The sequence below is a fragment of the Pocillopora verrucosa genome, chromosome 13, assembly GCF_036669915.1.
Source record: "Pocillopora verrucosa isolate sample1 chromosome 13, ASM3666991v2, whole genome shotgun sequence".
NCBI classification, from domain to species: Eukaryota; Metazoa; Cnidaria; class Anthozoa; order Scleractinia; family Pocilloporidae; genus Pocillopora; species Pocillopora verrucosa.
This window is the reverse complement of record NC_089324.1, coordinates 4,262,742-4,277,441: the sequence shown is the minus strand read 5'-3', so window position 1 is coordinate 4,277,441 and position 14,700 is coordinate 4,262,742. Positions and strand designations below refer to the sequence as shown.

Genomic DNA, 14,700 nt, shown 5'->3' with positions numbered 1-14,700 from the left:
GACTGACTGGCTGACCGACGAACTAAATAAATGCCTGATTGACTGACGGAATGAGTGATTGAATGAATGAATAGGTAAGTGAGCGAGAGAGTGGTGGGAGGGTGGATGGGAACATTGTTCGGTGGGTGAGTGAATGACTGAGTGAATGATTATTTTGCAATTCATAGAAATAAACGATGAAAATGTTCTCTCTGTTCTGTATTTAGTATTACTCAGATTCTAATGACGCGGAATCTTGGATGAAAGAGAAAATGTACGTCGCGAGCAGTGAAGATTATGGCAGGGACGAACAGAGTGCAATGGTGGGTACAGAAATTCCAAGAATCAATTTCCAGCACGGCTGTGTACAAAACCCATGGGTCGTTTATTTATTTCGAGAATTATTTGTTGATCCAGTACCAAATTCTTTAAATTAGCATCATAAGAATTGTATGACAGACTGTAAGGAGAATATACTTGTAAGATCTTGGAAGTGAAAGAGTTAAGCTTATGATATTTATTTGGTATTTATGAATATTAGGCTTATCGGCTCGGTAGTAAAAGAACTCTTTTACAGTTTTGATCATGGTGATGAGGTTGGAAGAGAGCTTATCAGAAAGCGGGTATTACAGAGAGGCTTTGTAGGAAACCGGCTTACCGTAGAGGTTTCGATATTTACACGTGCTTTGAGTTCTGATTGGTTACCTATGTTAAGTACTATTAATCTGACGGCTGTTGTAAGTGTTAGGTTTTGGTCTTATAACCCCTCATCATTGCAATTGTACCCTTCACACCACTTTGTGATATGATCCCTCCGCAATTATGACATTCCGTCGAACATTAGCTGACATTTTCTTCTGGTTGTTTTGTAGTCCTTGCTGCAGCGACACACGAACGTGATAGACGAGATTAAAGGTTTTGCTGATGACATGAATCGCTTGAGGGAACAAAGTAAACTGATGGAGAGTAACGAACAGGCGGTTCAGGTGAGCAGAGGACTATTTGATAGTCCTTTTCTTCATCGCTTTGCATGACTCACTGCCATTTCTTCTTGTTACATTTTTACATTTTTACATTTTCTGGGATCAATGTCAGTACCTCAGCAACTGCGCACTTACTCCTCCCTAACCCAACAACAATCAACTGAGAACAACTTAGGGTAAATGTCGGTGCGTAGTTGTTCAGATACTTACGTTAATCCTTTTCTGATTATTGATGATCTTAGCAGTATAAAGGACGCGTGTCACATGTGAACCTTGTACTAAAAGGCCTGGCTCACTATTGAGTCTCTGTGGCCCAGTGAGGTAGCATCAGAGCGTGGAATTCGCCTCGCATCAATTCCTTACTGGGTTCTCAGAATTTTTCTTCGCCTCACGCTCGTGACAAAACGAAAAACATCGTCCTTCATTTCATCACCGTGTGATTTACCATCTTTTTATTTTATTAACTCTCATGGAGCTTTCGACAGTGCAAATCCTAGCAGTATTCAGGGCGCGTGTACCACACGAACGCAGCAAGGGCCAGGTGCACCATAGTCTCTGAGGCTCAATGGTAGAGCATCGGGGTGTGGAATTCGAAGGCCTGAGGTTCGATTCCTCTTGGAGATTTAGGATATTTCTTTGTCCCACAGCTCGTGACGAGACGGAAAAACATATTTTTTATTTTCTTGTTTTCTTTCTCTCTAGACAAAGGTGGAACTGTATGAAGAGGAAGCTGAGGTGGAGACGGACGAAGAAGTCGAGGAAACCGTAGAAAGAGAAGTTATGAAAGACGTTGTACAGGAAATTAAAGTCCCACAAGTAAAAGCTCTGCACCCATTTGCCGGACAAGGGCTTAAAATTACCAAGGGAGAGGTGAGAAGGGGTGAAAATGAAGTGTGGGAGGGGGGAGTTGCGACAGTTTTGGTTCCAGGCGATTATATAAAATGTTAGCCATTAAATTTGCAGCGAAATTCGCCAGTTTTGCGACCCTTATTCTCTGGTCATAAAGCTCAGTGTTTTTTTGCGCTTGTTAGCATTTATAGTTTTGAGACTATAACGTGATATTTACATTTTTGTTTTTATATTTAGGTATTCTTTTTGATTTCAAAGACGAACAAAGATTGGTGGAGTGTGAGGTACAACAAATTTCCTAACAGTTTATTTCAGCAATCTTTTATTCTTTATTTTGAGTCGAACCAAATGCTCATGGTCTTTCAAATGTAGCCTGATCACGCTAGTAGATCTCGTTTGCAAAAACCCACACTTGGTTAGGCGACATTTCCTTCAGGACAGTTCAAAAGGTAGGGAGAAACCGAAAGTAAAACGAGCCCGGTGGACTGGTACCCCTTAACTCTCATGAGTGACCAAGACAGAATTTCTATTTATACTATCAATACAAGCAGACAAGTGATGAGAATAAAGAAAAATATCAACGAGAGGATTACATGTGTATTTGTTGACCCGATACTTATTTCATGAGAACTTGAGTGACAGACTGCGAGGTGAATTACTAATGAATCTTGGGAGTAAAAGGGTTGAAAGAGCCCCGTAATATGATTAGATTTGAAGATAGAACGACCACAAGTGTCCTTAATCTTTGATTTTTTTTCTTCTCTTCAGGCGTTTGACCTCCAAAGAAGCAGGTTACGTCCCTGCTAACTACGTTAAAGAGATTGAGGCCAGAACAGTAAAGAAAACGACAAAACAGAAGGTCATCGTTCCCGAGAAGGTTTTGGTAAAACGAAAAGTGAAGAAGAAAGTCAAGATTCAGAAGCAAAGGGAAGTGAAAGTCAAAACTCCTGAAAAGAAAGGTTGATAGTAGCTTTGGAACCTTCCTCTTGAAAGTATTGTTTCGTAGCGTTCATTTGAGTTTTTACAACTAGGAAAATAAGTTAGAGCCAACTTGTACGACATCTACAATTATACTTTATGGAAAACTACGCAATGGCTAATAGGGTTTCATCCAGATACTGTAATAGCTTGCGAGTAAGCCCTCATCATTTGCGCACGGGCATGAAAGTGGCTTTGGTCAACGCGAGCCAGCAAGGGGTCTGCAATGTGTCTATTAGTGCGAGACCCCCAGCAAATCTCTCCCCGACTCGTCTCAAATCTTCCCGCGAGCAGAGAAACGCGCATCTTTCAGCACTAGTAATGAGGCTCTGCTCGAAAGCTAATTCTGTAAAGGTAGAATCACCTTTGAATTGAATCATTACTATAATTGGGCTTTACGACTGCGTTAATGATTACAATCACTTCACAAGTGTGAAGAGAAGACCTTTCAGAATTTTGATCAAAATACTTTCAATGATTCTTATAGGAAAATCTCGCCGACCAGTTAGACGTCATTTCACGGCCCATTTTGATCGCGACAACGTTGCTACGCGTCAGATCTCACTGCAGAACATGTACTCAAGACTGGTGGAAATGGCCGAGGTATTGTGTACGTTTCATAGAGTACTTTTCGACTGAGTGTCGCAGAAAACCAAAGCTATTACAACGGCCAATCAGAAGAAAGGGAAATACGTTTAAGAGCCAATGAGAGCTTTAAAAAATATATATATATATACAAACTACCTAAAGCGCGGCAAAACGCGGACGACTAAGTCGCGAGTGGTTTTAGTTTTGTATCTGATTGGTGAGAGAGTGGCGCGAGTTTTCTGGACCAATCACAGAGCAAAGTAAAGGGAAAGCAAACCAATCACAGAGCAAAGTAAAGGAAAAGCAAATCAATCGCGGAATACTTTCGACACTCAGTGGAAATTTCTCTATTCTTGTTGTTTAGTTATTCTCCAGTGTTTTTGAGATTTTATTTCTTCTGAAAACATTTTGTCTAACCTTGATTGAATTCACTTTATAGATTCGCCGTGAGAATCTGGAGAACTCCATCAAATATTTTCACTTCAGTCATGAATGTGATGATATCGAGTTTTGGATGAAAAACAAGGTTTGATTCCTTATTGATATCCCATTTCCTACTGGATCAATATTAGTATCTGAGAAACTCTGCACCTACCCCTCCCTTAACTCGACAACAGTGAACTGATGACAAGTAAAGGTTAATGTTGGGTTTGGGGAGGGGTAGATGCGTATTTGTTCACATACTGACATTGATTCTTCCTACCTTTATCTGTTAAATTATTTTAATGACGTGTCCACGATGGAACACGTACATGAAAATGGATTGACCGCGCGAAAATATAGTGGTCTGGGATTATATTACAACTTCCTCAAGTGCCTCGCGCTACTAAACGCCTCGCCCTGGATCCTTAGTTAATAACTTAGTCAAATAATGGAATATGTTTATTGTAGGTCGAATAGTCCGTCATGCTCTTAAGTTAGGCACTGTATTTTGAAAGCACCTCTCTTCATTCTGGAGTTAATAGAAGTATTGGTTGATAAAACTGTTAAAGGAAAACTTCTGGGAGGAGGGGTGGGGGGGGGATGGTTACTTGTGAAAGATCAGCAACCCGACTTGGAAGAACAACACTACTTGCTCGCTTCATGTTCAGGAAACCGAAGTGAACTCTACAGGTAGTTGTAAGAGTCAGTCTCTTATTGCAGCCTAACAGTGATACCTAATATTAACGACAGTGATCGTGATGATGCATTTATAAAGCGCATTCTCCGTATTAATTTGCTCTAATGCGCTTTGTAACACTCTTTGGGGGACTTTGGCCTGACTGTATTGAGTAATTTACCCTCTGTAGAAAGATTATTCCGCAGGTGTCCCCAATTTAGGAATTTTTGGAAACAAGGCCAAAACACCGGTAGGTACATTCCCTACTCTTTGCGAGAAGTGCGTGGGTTCTTTAACGCCCCCTGCTAATCAGTAGAGAGAAGATGTACGAGACGATGCCTGCGGTTTGTCGTCCTCATCTAAGAAGATTTGAATGTCTACTCATTTGCATTTGTCATGGCAAAGGTAGCACATTCTCCTCAGTTATTTTAAGACCCTAAGGGTTAATCCAGACTGGGGCTCGAACCCACGACCTCACGCACATCAGTCCGGTGTCCTACAACCTTAATTTTCAGCTTTTGATCGTTCTAACATTTGTAATTTAACGTTTTGCTTCGACTAATCAGGAAAGTCAGCTTACTTACAACAGTGCGTCTGAATCAGACAACGACATTCATGTCATCCGCAAAAATATTGAGGTAGAGTCTTCAGCTAATCTGTCATGTTTGTAACTTTTGATTCCTTTTTTTCTGCTCTCTTCATCTTTGTGCATTTTTGTGTTGCTAATTACGTTTTAGAGCAATTTTCAATCGAGTATCGAAAGAAATTCGAGATTGCTATGTTTTGCTGCACTTCGGTCTGATTGGTCCAGAAAAACGGGCGCCGATCTCTCAACCAATCAGATGCAAGACTAAAACCAATCACGACTTGGTCGCCCGCGTTTTCCCGCGCTTTAGGCTTTTATTTTGGTTTTACGAAACTCAATCGAAATGAGCTCTATCTGTATGTAACAATGCTTACGTTCTAAACTTCTGTAATATTTTTGTGTTGTCTTGTGTTACTGTGTTGCACATAGGTTCTAAGCTTTAACCCAGCATACTCTAATTTGGTTGGAACGAACTCTTACTGAACCTACAGTCACAAAGGTAAAGATGGTTCTCCACAGTCAAACGAAAAGTGGCCTTTCGCGTTATTTTAGCTCGTCATGTAATCCTGCCATGGAAAAGCAGAGAACGATTTCAAGTACGCCTCTATTCTTAATTCTGTACCAGAAACGGGAAAGTCAGCCAATAAATAGACGTAAAAAGTTGAAAAGTTTCTCTAAACTAATATGATCCAATAGTAGATGAGAAGAGAGAATGCTTTGCGGTGTGAAAGTTGGAACGTGTTTCGTTCTGTATAGAACTTAAGTTTTTGAATGGAAAATGTACTTTCGTTCAACGAGAACGCAATTCCAGTGGCAGGCGCTACACGTTAGTTTTCTCTATGATCTATGATTCAGCTTCAGTTTTTACTGAACGGAGAATCCAGGACATCGTGACCATGAACAATTTTACTGGACCTTTTTTCTCTTTTTTTTTATTTCGGGCTGTTTCTGTTTCACAACTGTACACGATGTTTGTTTTGTGTCAGATCTGTGCTATTCTTCCTCAAATGTTATCACAGTTCTTGTCCATTTGTGTGAGGCACTATCGCACAAAGTGCTGTTTCAAACATCCTCAAATTTAACTCCTTCACTCCTTGGAGTAACCAATTTGTAATTTATCCCTACCATCTCGATACGTTGTCAAGCAGAAAGATGATGTAAAGAATTAAGAAAAAGTTATCAATTAGTGCATATTGTTTGAATTGACATCAAGAGATATTATCAAAAATAAGAGCTCAATCATTATTTAACGCCGGGGGGGGGGGTTTGGCTGTCGCAATAAAATTTACCCGATCCCAAATGAGGCTTGTAGTATTCTAACGATCTCCCTCATTGGCAGTCACTTCTCATAGCCGTCCCCTTCTACTATGTTCGCGACGATTGATTCCCCCGCCATTACCCCTGACAACTATGTGATCCCGCCCGAAAAAACATTCCGATCCCCTCTCCCTCCACAGACGAAAAATAATGACCGGTTCCGAAAGAGAAATGTAAAGCAGAAATTGAGGAGAGTCGATATTGAGTTACAGGAGTGAAGGGGTTATAGAGAAGATTCGTGTCTTTTCACAGTAGCAAACGCACCTGTTCCGTGACGTGTTAAAAGCACATCTATTGCACCAGTGCCTACATCAGGGGAAAAAATGAGAGAAAGTTGTAAAGCCTGTTTGCCTTTTAAACTGTGTACACAGGGTCTCACGACAGAGCTAACAGCTAACAGCAACCGTATAGCTGAGATAAACTCGTTAGCAGATCAGCTGATAGACACGGATCACAGGCATTCGGCTGCAGTGAAGAAAAGGAGGAAGGACATAAACGACATGTAAGAGTTAAATAAGAACAATTTTTTTATTTAGTGTTGAAGGTAATCTGGGATTGCTTCTTCACTTGGTGATTGGTTTAGAAGACTCGCGCCACCTTCTCAACCAATCAGATGGCTTGTGATGACTGACTGATCGTTGAGATAGTTTTGGTTTTTCCGACACCCAATTAAAAAATTGCTCTAACCTCCTCTTGTAGAAACACGGTTTGATTGTTGTTTTTTAAGGACTGGGAGTTCTTGTCAAGTTAAGCTCATGGTCTTATGTATCCCTTTGTGTTTTTCTTGAAGGTGGGAAAATCTTCAGCGCTTAAAAAAAGCCAAAGAAGAGGAACTGCGTGAAAAACATGGGTAAGAACACCTGGTGTGCGAGCAGGCGCTCATTGTAGGCGCTTCGACTGCCTGTGAGAGGTCTGTGAGGGATCTGGGCCGACCACTTGCAGAGTTCTCGCCTTCCAGCGTTGCATAAGGCCTCAAACTTGCTTGCGGGCGAAGAAACGCTTTCATTGAAGCGTTAACCCTTTAACTCCCAAGATCTGATTGTTAATTCTCCGTTCTTACTGCTACACAATTCCTCGTAAATTAGTTGCGAGAATTTGGTGAAAGATCAAGATAACAACTTCTAACTGATAAGTTTGAGTATTCTCATCAACTGCTTGCTGGAAATAGTGTGGAAATTGTAGGGAGAAGTCAAATTTTGTCACTTCTGGGAAAGTTGGGGAAGTTTAGTCCTTGTATGTACATGTATACTCTGTGCCTCTCTACTTCACAAAAAATGATATTGAATTTTGCGTTTCTTTTCTTTTTCTTTTTCTTTTTTTTTTGGGGGGGGGGGTTAGGGTCGAGTTGTTCTTTGACTCTTGTGAAGAGATGAAGTCCTGGATTCAAGAGAAGGATGCCATTTTGTCCGATGGAGACGTTGGGCGAGATTTGGAGACTGTTAGAGCTTTACAGAGGAGACACCAAGTAAGTCAGTGAAAACGAGAAGTGACAACTAGCTTCGAACAGAGCATAAACTGACCTAGGTCCATGAAACCCAAACCAAAGTTATGCAGCACCAAAAAAGCGCGAGCGAACTAGCTTCGCTTGGTTTTAGTTTAGCGGTGAGATTGCCCTAGAGGATGACACGAGTTTTCAGACTAATTAAAGGGTAAAGCGTTGCCTGCGAGAGGTCTGCAAGGGGTCTGGCTCTGATAATGAGTCCCAGAGCCCAGAAAATCTCTCCCCGACTCGTCTCAAATCTTCCCATGGGCGGAAAAACGCGCGTCCTGCATCGCTAAGAATGTGAACGTGCTCTAGGCTAAACAAAATAAAGCCAAAATCGTAGTAGTCCCAGATCGCTTTCACAAATGTCAAGACTAATATCAGTGCATAAAAATACACATACCACATGAAACTACATGTAAGTCACGCGACCGGCCCTATCTTTATATTGTCTACATTTAAATTCTCTTAGGGTTTCGAAAGAGATCTCGCTGCTGTGGAAGAAAAACTTGTAAAGTTACAGGACCAAGCAAAATCGTAAGTTTTACATTTTTGATCGTTTATTTGGGATTGTCGAACTTTTATCAGCGGTTGGTTCAGCATGCTTGATCAAGACAGCGGTCAAACGTCTGCGCATGTGCGATCTTTGTAATGACAAGATGACGTGCTTTCAGGCTGTCAGGACTAATTGTCTCACACAAGTTACAAACAACCACATAAGCCAGTAAGTTACGGTGATCGCAAGGCCTATAACTTTTTCGTTAAAACTCAAAACAGAAGGGTGAAAAACCTGTACTTGAATCAGCTTTATGCTCGAAAACTCTCGGGTTTTCTTTTCCTTGCTGCTTTTTCCTGTCACAGTTTCCTGTGAATGTTTCAATCTTTTTACGTTTATTTTACGAGACAGCGTTGGTTTGTTATGGTTTTTCTTTGGAATTTTGCATTGGGAATTGGTGCACACCCGGCCAAAATTGATACCCTCGCGCATGCCCGATGTTTAACCGCTGTGCATGCAAGATCTCTCGTACTTTGTTTTGCAGCCTTGTTTCCCATCATCCTCGACAAGCTCGTCAGATCAAAGCTAAAGAAGCGGAAATTATTGGATTATGGAATGGCTTGAAGGTGAGTTTCAATTCAGTTTTTTGTTTTAATAAAGATGAGAGAGAATAATGGAATGAAGTCAAGTCTTTTCATGGTTGCCTCAAGAAACAGTCCAGAAAAAACCCTTCAACGTCATAGAAACGTGGGTCGGAGTGCTCTCCATTACGAGTCTGAGAAAATTGAAATTATAATAACTTTGAAGTTGAAATATAACACAGAGAGTTAATGTTCGAGGGAATAAATATGTTTTGGGCCTGACCCAGAGTCATTTTAGACCGTTAAGCGTTTAGCAATATTTATCTTTGTTCTTTCTCACTCTTTAGGGTAAAGCAAGTAAAAGAAAGAATGTTCTGGATGAAGCGTACGGTCAGCAGGGCTTCCTTGCTGATTCAAGAGATCTGGTAAAAGCATGCGAAGACGTCTAACCGCAGACTTTTCTCTCTATTTCTTTCGCGATTGATTGAGATCACCTTGTTTCTGATGAAGCTGTTTTAAAATGCGTTTCCTCTTTCCTTTCAGTTATCCTGGGCCTCAGACATGCGTGAGTCGCTTAGAATTGGAGACACACCGAAAGACGTGAACAGCGCCAAACAACTTCTTCAAGAACACGAAGGAAAGTGGGAAGATATTCAAACCCACAACGACAGGTAAAGACAAAATTGCCGTAGAAACATTGAAATCATTTTCAAATGGAATCACTCAGGTGATAATTTATAGTAAGGTTTTTAAACATTTCATACAGAATTCGTGGTTTTTAACGAAACTCTCCTTTTCAGACTTTGAGGTTTAGGTATGGACCTAAAATTCACACACTCTCATCCCTGCCTCCCCCTGCAAGGTTTGGTTTTTTCCCCCATTCAGATGTTAGGGGGGGGGGGACAAAGGCGGAAATTTTTTTACATATTTGCGGTGTGGCTCCTTAAGTTGGGTTTTACGACACTCAGTACTTTGTGTCTCTTGTGAGCTGACTTGTTCCCTTGGTTTCTTCGCAGATTTGACCAGTTAATAGAATATGGTCAGCGGATGGTCGCCTCAAACCCACGAGTGAGACAGCTAAAGGACAGAGTAGCAGCTTTGAAGAAAGAGAAGGCAGCACTGAAGGACACTTGGGTTGAAAGGAATGAGGCACTAAATGAAGGCCAAGATTTGCAGGTAAGCTGTTCAGTCCTGAACTGAAGTAATTTCATGTAGTCTTCACTGATGTATCCGTCGTTTTGCCTCTCTCCGTCACATCATTGCACCAAACAGAAAGAAACCTTCACCCTTAATCCCTAAACCCTTAAGAATGACTAGCATCTAATTTCTCCTTACAATATCACCCCCATATCACACTTTAAGATCACGAGAGTAAAGGAAATGATCACCTACCAAAGAATCTCTTGATTGTTAACCAAGTTCTCCTTGTCAGCAACTTAGGAAATGTAGAGACAACAGAATAGAGAAAATGCATGATGATGTTTGGGTGTAAAGGGTTAATTGCTTGTACGTTTCCTTAATCTGTCCTCTGTCTCCCGAATATGCATTATTGGTAACGTATTCATTGACATCCGGATTTCTCAATGCTCTGCTTCAAAGTATCAGGAGCTGCCTTAGCGACACCTATCACACCTATCATCCAATATGGTGAACCTTCTTTTCGGGTGGCCATCCGAGTATAGGTGTCCTTTAAATGAAAGTATGAGATACAGATTACTGAGCACTTTCTTCAGATGGAACCAAGTTTTGCATCCCTTGATCAGAGATGTCCCTAAAAAAGAGTTCCACTTTTCATGGATCGGGTCGGAAAATTTTTAACGGTGTATCATATCTTTAAATTTTTTCTTTTTTGCAGGCGTTCATCCGAGATGCGGAATATGTAGATTCCTTGTCAGCTTCCCATGAGGCATTTCTCTCTAATGATGATCTCGGGGTATGAACTCTTTCACTGTAATATTTAAATATCCAACTTGACAGCCTGAGTTTGTCAGCTTTCAAAGTTTTTTCATTGAAGGAGCAACAAGGTTTTTTTTAAGTAAAATGGTGATGTGAAGAAAGAGAGACATAACGAGGAGTTGAATGAACATAAATTCTCAGTAATAAAACTGTAGGAAATATATTGCAGAACGTGCGGAGAATTTTTGAAGTTTAAATGCCAAAGCATCAGCGTCCTAAGGACTTACTTATCTGCTCTCTGATTTCAGAATTCTGTGGATGATGTTCTAATGCTCCTGAAACAACATGAGAATTTTGAGAAGACGCTGACAGCACAGGAAGAGAAGCTACACTCGTTAAATGATATGGCGAACAGCTTGGTCACCGCTGGTCACCGCGACAGACAATGGTGCGTCATTTTTCTCATCTTAGTTATGTAAAAGCGGCAAATTGTTAAGCCGCACTAAACTCGTAAGCGAATTGACAAAAGATTTAAACTCTATAGTGTTATTGACGGCAACCTTAGGGATGAGAAAACTGAAGTCTAACTTCTTTCTTCTTAACTCGTTTGTCAGTTTTAAGACATGCAAATGTAACATAGCGATAGTGGTTTAGCATGCTCTGTACTCTTACCGACAACGGCAAATTGGCAAATCAGATTGCGACATTACTGCCAATTGTGGTAAAAATTAAATTCCAGCTACCGAGACGAGCCCTCGATTTGCACCCCTTTACTCTAATCTCGACATTTTTTTTTAACTTAATGTCTTGTAGGATTTCAAAACGGAAAGACGAAGTCCACAAAAGAAGACAGAATGTCAAACAACTGGCTGCTAAGAGACGACAAGCTTTAAAGCAATCTCAACTGCTTCAGAACTTCAAGAGAGATACACAAGAGGTAACTCCGTTAACATTTTACCTCAGTAGACGGCTATTCCATCGCAGCCCAAGATTGAATTTTGTGATTTGCATAATAAACACACTACCAATGTTTTCTACTGAACTTCCATCCACTTGCTTACAAGTTAGAGCTACCTATATCAAATGATAAACAGCACCACCTGAAAGTCTAGCTCAGCTTTCACTCTGGGAATTCACCACAAACTGAATAGTTTATCTTGAACGACATGATAAAAAGGACGTCAAAAATTACTGCTTATGAGTAGCTTTCATTTTAATGGGTTACGTGCCAGGGTTTTATCCAGTGACGTAAAATTATGGCGAGCTGGAAGCGAGTGATTTACAAACTTCTCTCGTGTCTTACCAACGTTCCTCGTGGATTGTTAGTCGGCAAACCGGCAGAAATTGTGGTCTATTGCTTTTCATATAATGAACTTAACCAATCAAGGCGCTCGTAAGATCTCAATTATTTAATAAGGCATAAAAAACAATACCACTCTATCGTACACTGTTGATCTCATCTAGAATCTAAAACATTCTCTGTGCAGGATAATACGCAGTGCCTCATTACTGCTTAGGAGCTTTCATTTGAATGGTTACATAATTGAGTTTCATCTATAAAATTTAAAATGAAACTATTCCTTTATTCTTCAGTTTGAGGCTTGGATTCAAGAAAAACTTCAGATTGCCACAGACGAATCTTTTAGAGATTTGACCAACATACAGAGAAAACTTCAGAGACACCAGGCATTTGAAGCCGAAATCGCAGCCAACAAAGGTGGCTTCGATAGTGTGAACGTGGTAAGTTTTCCAAGACTCGATGTTCCTTTTTTATCAGGTAACAGACTGTTCCTTCTGAAGATAACCCTATTCAACCAATCGATTATATATCGCGCATGCCTAACATCTAACGTCTAAAAGAATTGTGCGGTTGCGTTTGTTGAGTTAGAGCAGGTTGCGTAAAGTTTTGGATCCAGTGTTCTGTTGTACTTTTTGAACAATTGTGTTTTACCTTAATCTGTCTGAAATTTCCTCGAAATAATGCGGGAGTTTATAAACGTTTTAAGTATATTTTAAATTATTTGTTCAGAGTGGGAAGAAGTTGATTCGCGAAGGGCATTATGGTTCTAAAGAAATTAAGGACTTATTGGAAAGGTTAAATGAAAGTTGGAGCGAGTTAGTCAGCAAGTCCGCTGATAAAGGTTCCAGATTACAGCAGGCTCAGCAGCAACAACAGTTCAACCGAGCTATGGAAGACGTCAAGGTTGGTTTAGCGAGTAAAATAAAAACAGTAGAACAGAGTCTTTGGGTATAGAAGAGAACACGGTAAGAATTCAGGCTGCGACGCGATTCGAACCCATGCTCTCAGATATTGAAACATGATTTATTTCATTTATCATTGATACATAATTTATTTCATTTGATTTAAAACTGTACGGCTTTCTCGCGCAGTTAAAATGGATTGCGGAAAATAAACAACCCACAGGTGCATAAGAATCACTTCACTGAAAATATTTACTAGACCGGAACTGCATTTTTAGGATACTAAATCAACTATTTTCCCCACCACCTTCAATGGTTACCAATATTTCACCAGGTTTGGATGAATGAAGTTGAAACACTAATGTCCCTTGAAGATCTGGGCCATGACTTGTCTAGTGTCAAGTTCCTCCTCAAGAAACACCAAGGAGTGGAGGCTGATATCGAGGTTCACGACGCTCAGATCCAATCCCTTTGCGACCAAGCCCAGGTCTTGATCGAAGATGGTCATTTTGATGCGGGGAAGATTGAGCAGGCAACAGAGAATGTATTGCAAAGGTGCAGTTACTTTCATATTCTTCCGAAAAAAGTTATCGCACAACATTTATATCTTATCATCTTCTGTAACTAAAGCCCAAATTATGTTAGTTAAATGTATGACGATCTGGTAATGTTTAAGGATCGTGTCACTTTTTTTCTCCACAGATTTGACGAACTGAAAGAACTGTCCTCCAACCGTCAGTCACAACTTGAAGACTCACTCGGTCTTCACCAGTTCTTTTATGACATTGAAATGGAGATGGCCTGGATACGAGAGCACATGACCATGGCAACCTCGGAGGACCTGGGTACGAGTTTAATTGGAGTTCAAAGACTACGGAAAAGACACTTGGTAAAACATTTCTTCTTCGTCCTTTTAGATATAATTTTTAAATCCATTTAGCTTAGGATCTTTTCAAATTTGATTTAATTCCTCTCCTCGGAGTGTAAAGTCAATCATTTTTTTGTGTGGAGGTTCTTCCTTCCCAGGAGCGATTAACCAGTAATTTATCCTTTTAGTGTCCATATGTTATTCAGAAAACAGTTGATGAGAATAAATAACTTTTCAGCGAGATCTCATCAGCTGATCAAGACCAAATTCTATTCTTTGAATGAAAAGGAAATGTGTAGGAGCCAGGAGAAAGGAGCCTTGCATGACGTCACCGTGATTGGCATCTCGACAACCTGAACGAAAGTCATAACGCTTGATTCTAATGATGATTTCAGCTGAGGTTGTTGAAACCTCCGTCTCTGTCACTAAGCACAGTCGTTTTTTGTAGAGCTTCTTTCTTCCAAACTTTGCCCGTTTTTGTCAATCCTTTTGGGAGTTATTTTTAACAATTATCGTAATTTTTTTTCTTTTCAGGCACTGGAAAATGAACTTTCCAACCATCAATTTCGTATCGACACTGTGCTAGCTTCCGGTCAGGATTTGATCGACAGCAATCATTACGCAGCCGATGAAATAGAAGAAAGATGCGAGGAACTGAACGAGAGTTGGGAACTACTCATGAAGGCTGCCGCTGAGCGAAAACAAAGACTTAGCGACGCTCTGGAATCACAGAAGGTTAATAAATATACTTTATTATATAGCTGGCAGCGCCGGTGGGCAAGGTAGACCGTTTCT

The 14,700-nt window shown here is 40.5% G+C and overlaps 1 protein-coding gene across 2 annotated transcripts in view; it reads left to right on the top strand.

The window, feature by feature from the left end:
• LOC131776415 (spectrin beta chain) overlaps positions 1-14,700 on the top strand; it is a 42,019-nt gene that overhangs the window by 10,846 nt on the left and 16,473 nt on the right. Inside the window, exons 18-41 of one of the 2 annotated variants that reach the window (XM_059092580.2) lie at positions 207-302; positions 852-965; positions 1,665-1,832; positions 2,049-2,095; positions 2,580-2,770; positions 3,277-3,392; positions 3,817-3,903; positions 5,043-5,114; positions 6,751-6,881; positions 7,170-7,229; positions 7,718-7,844; positions 8,335-8,399; positions 8,903-8,984; positions 9,287-9,364; positions 9,483-9,610; positions 9,956-10,115; positions 10,795-10,872; positions 11,144-11,283; positions 11,649-11,772; positions 12,429-12,575; positions 12,865-13,038; positions 13,372-13,592; positions 13,740-13,926; positions 14,440-14,640. In XM_059092580.2, coding sequence (XP_058948563.2) covers positions 207-302; positions 852-965; positions 1,665-1,832; positions 2,049-2,095; positions 2,580-2,770; positions 3,277-3,392; positions 3,817-3,903; positions 5,043-5,114; positions 6,751-6,881; positions 7,170-7,229; positions 7,718-7,844; positions 8,335-8,399; positions 8,903-8,984; positions 9,287-9,364; positions 9,483-9,610; positions 9,956-10,115; positions 10,795-10,872; positions 11,144-11,283; positions 11,649-11,772; positions 12,429-12,575; positions 12,865-13,038; positions 13,372-13,592; positions 13,740-13,926; positions 14,440-14,640 — 2,994 coding nt within the window. The remainder of the gene's footprint in view (positions 1-206; positions 303-851; positions 966-1,664; positions 1,833-2,048; positions 2,096-2,579; positions 2,771-3,276; positions 3,393-3,816; positions 3,904-5,042; positions 5,115-6,750; positions 6,882-7,169; positions 7,230-7,717; positions 7,845-8,334; positions 8,400-8,902; positions 8,985-9,286; positions 9,365-9,482; positions 9,611-9,955; positions 10,116-10,794; positions 10,873-11,143; positions 11,284-11,648; positions 11,773-12,428; positions 12,576-12,864; positions 13,039-13,371; positions 13,593-13,739; positions 13,927-14,439; positions 14,641-14,700) is intronic. The other variant, XM_059092590.2, reaches the window with a different exon arrangement.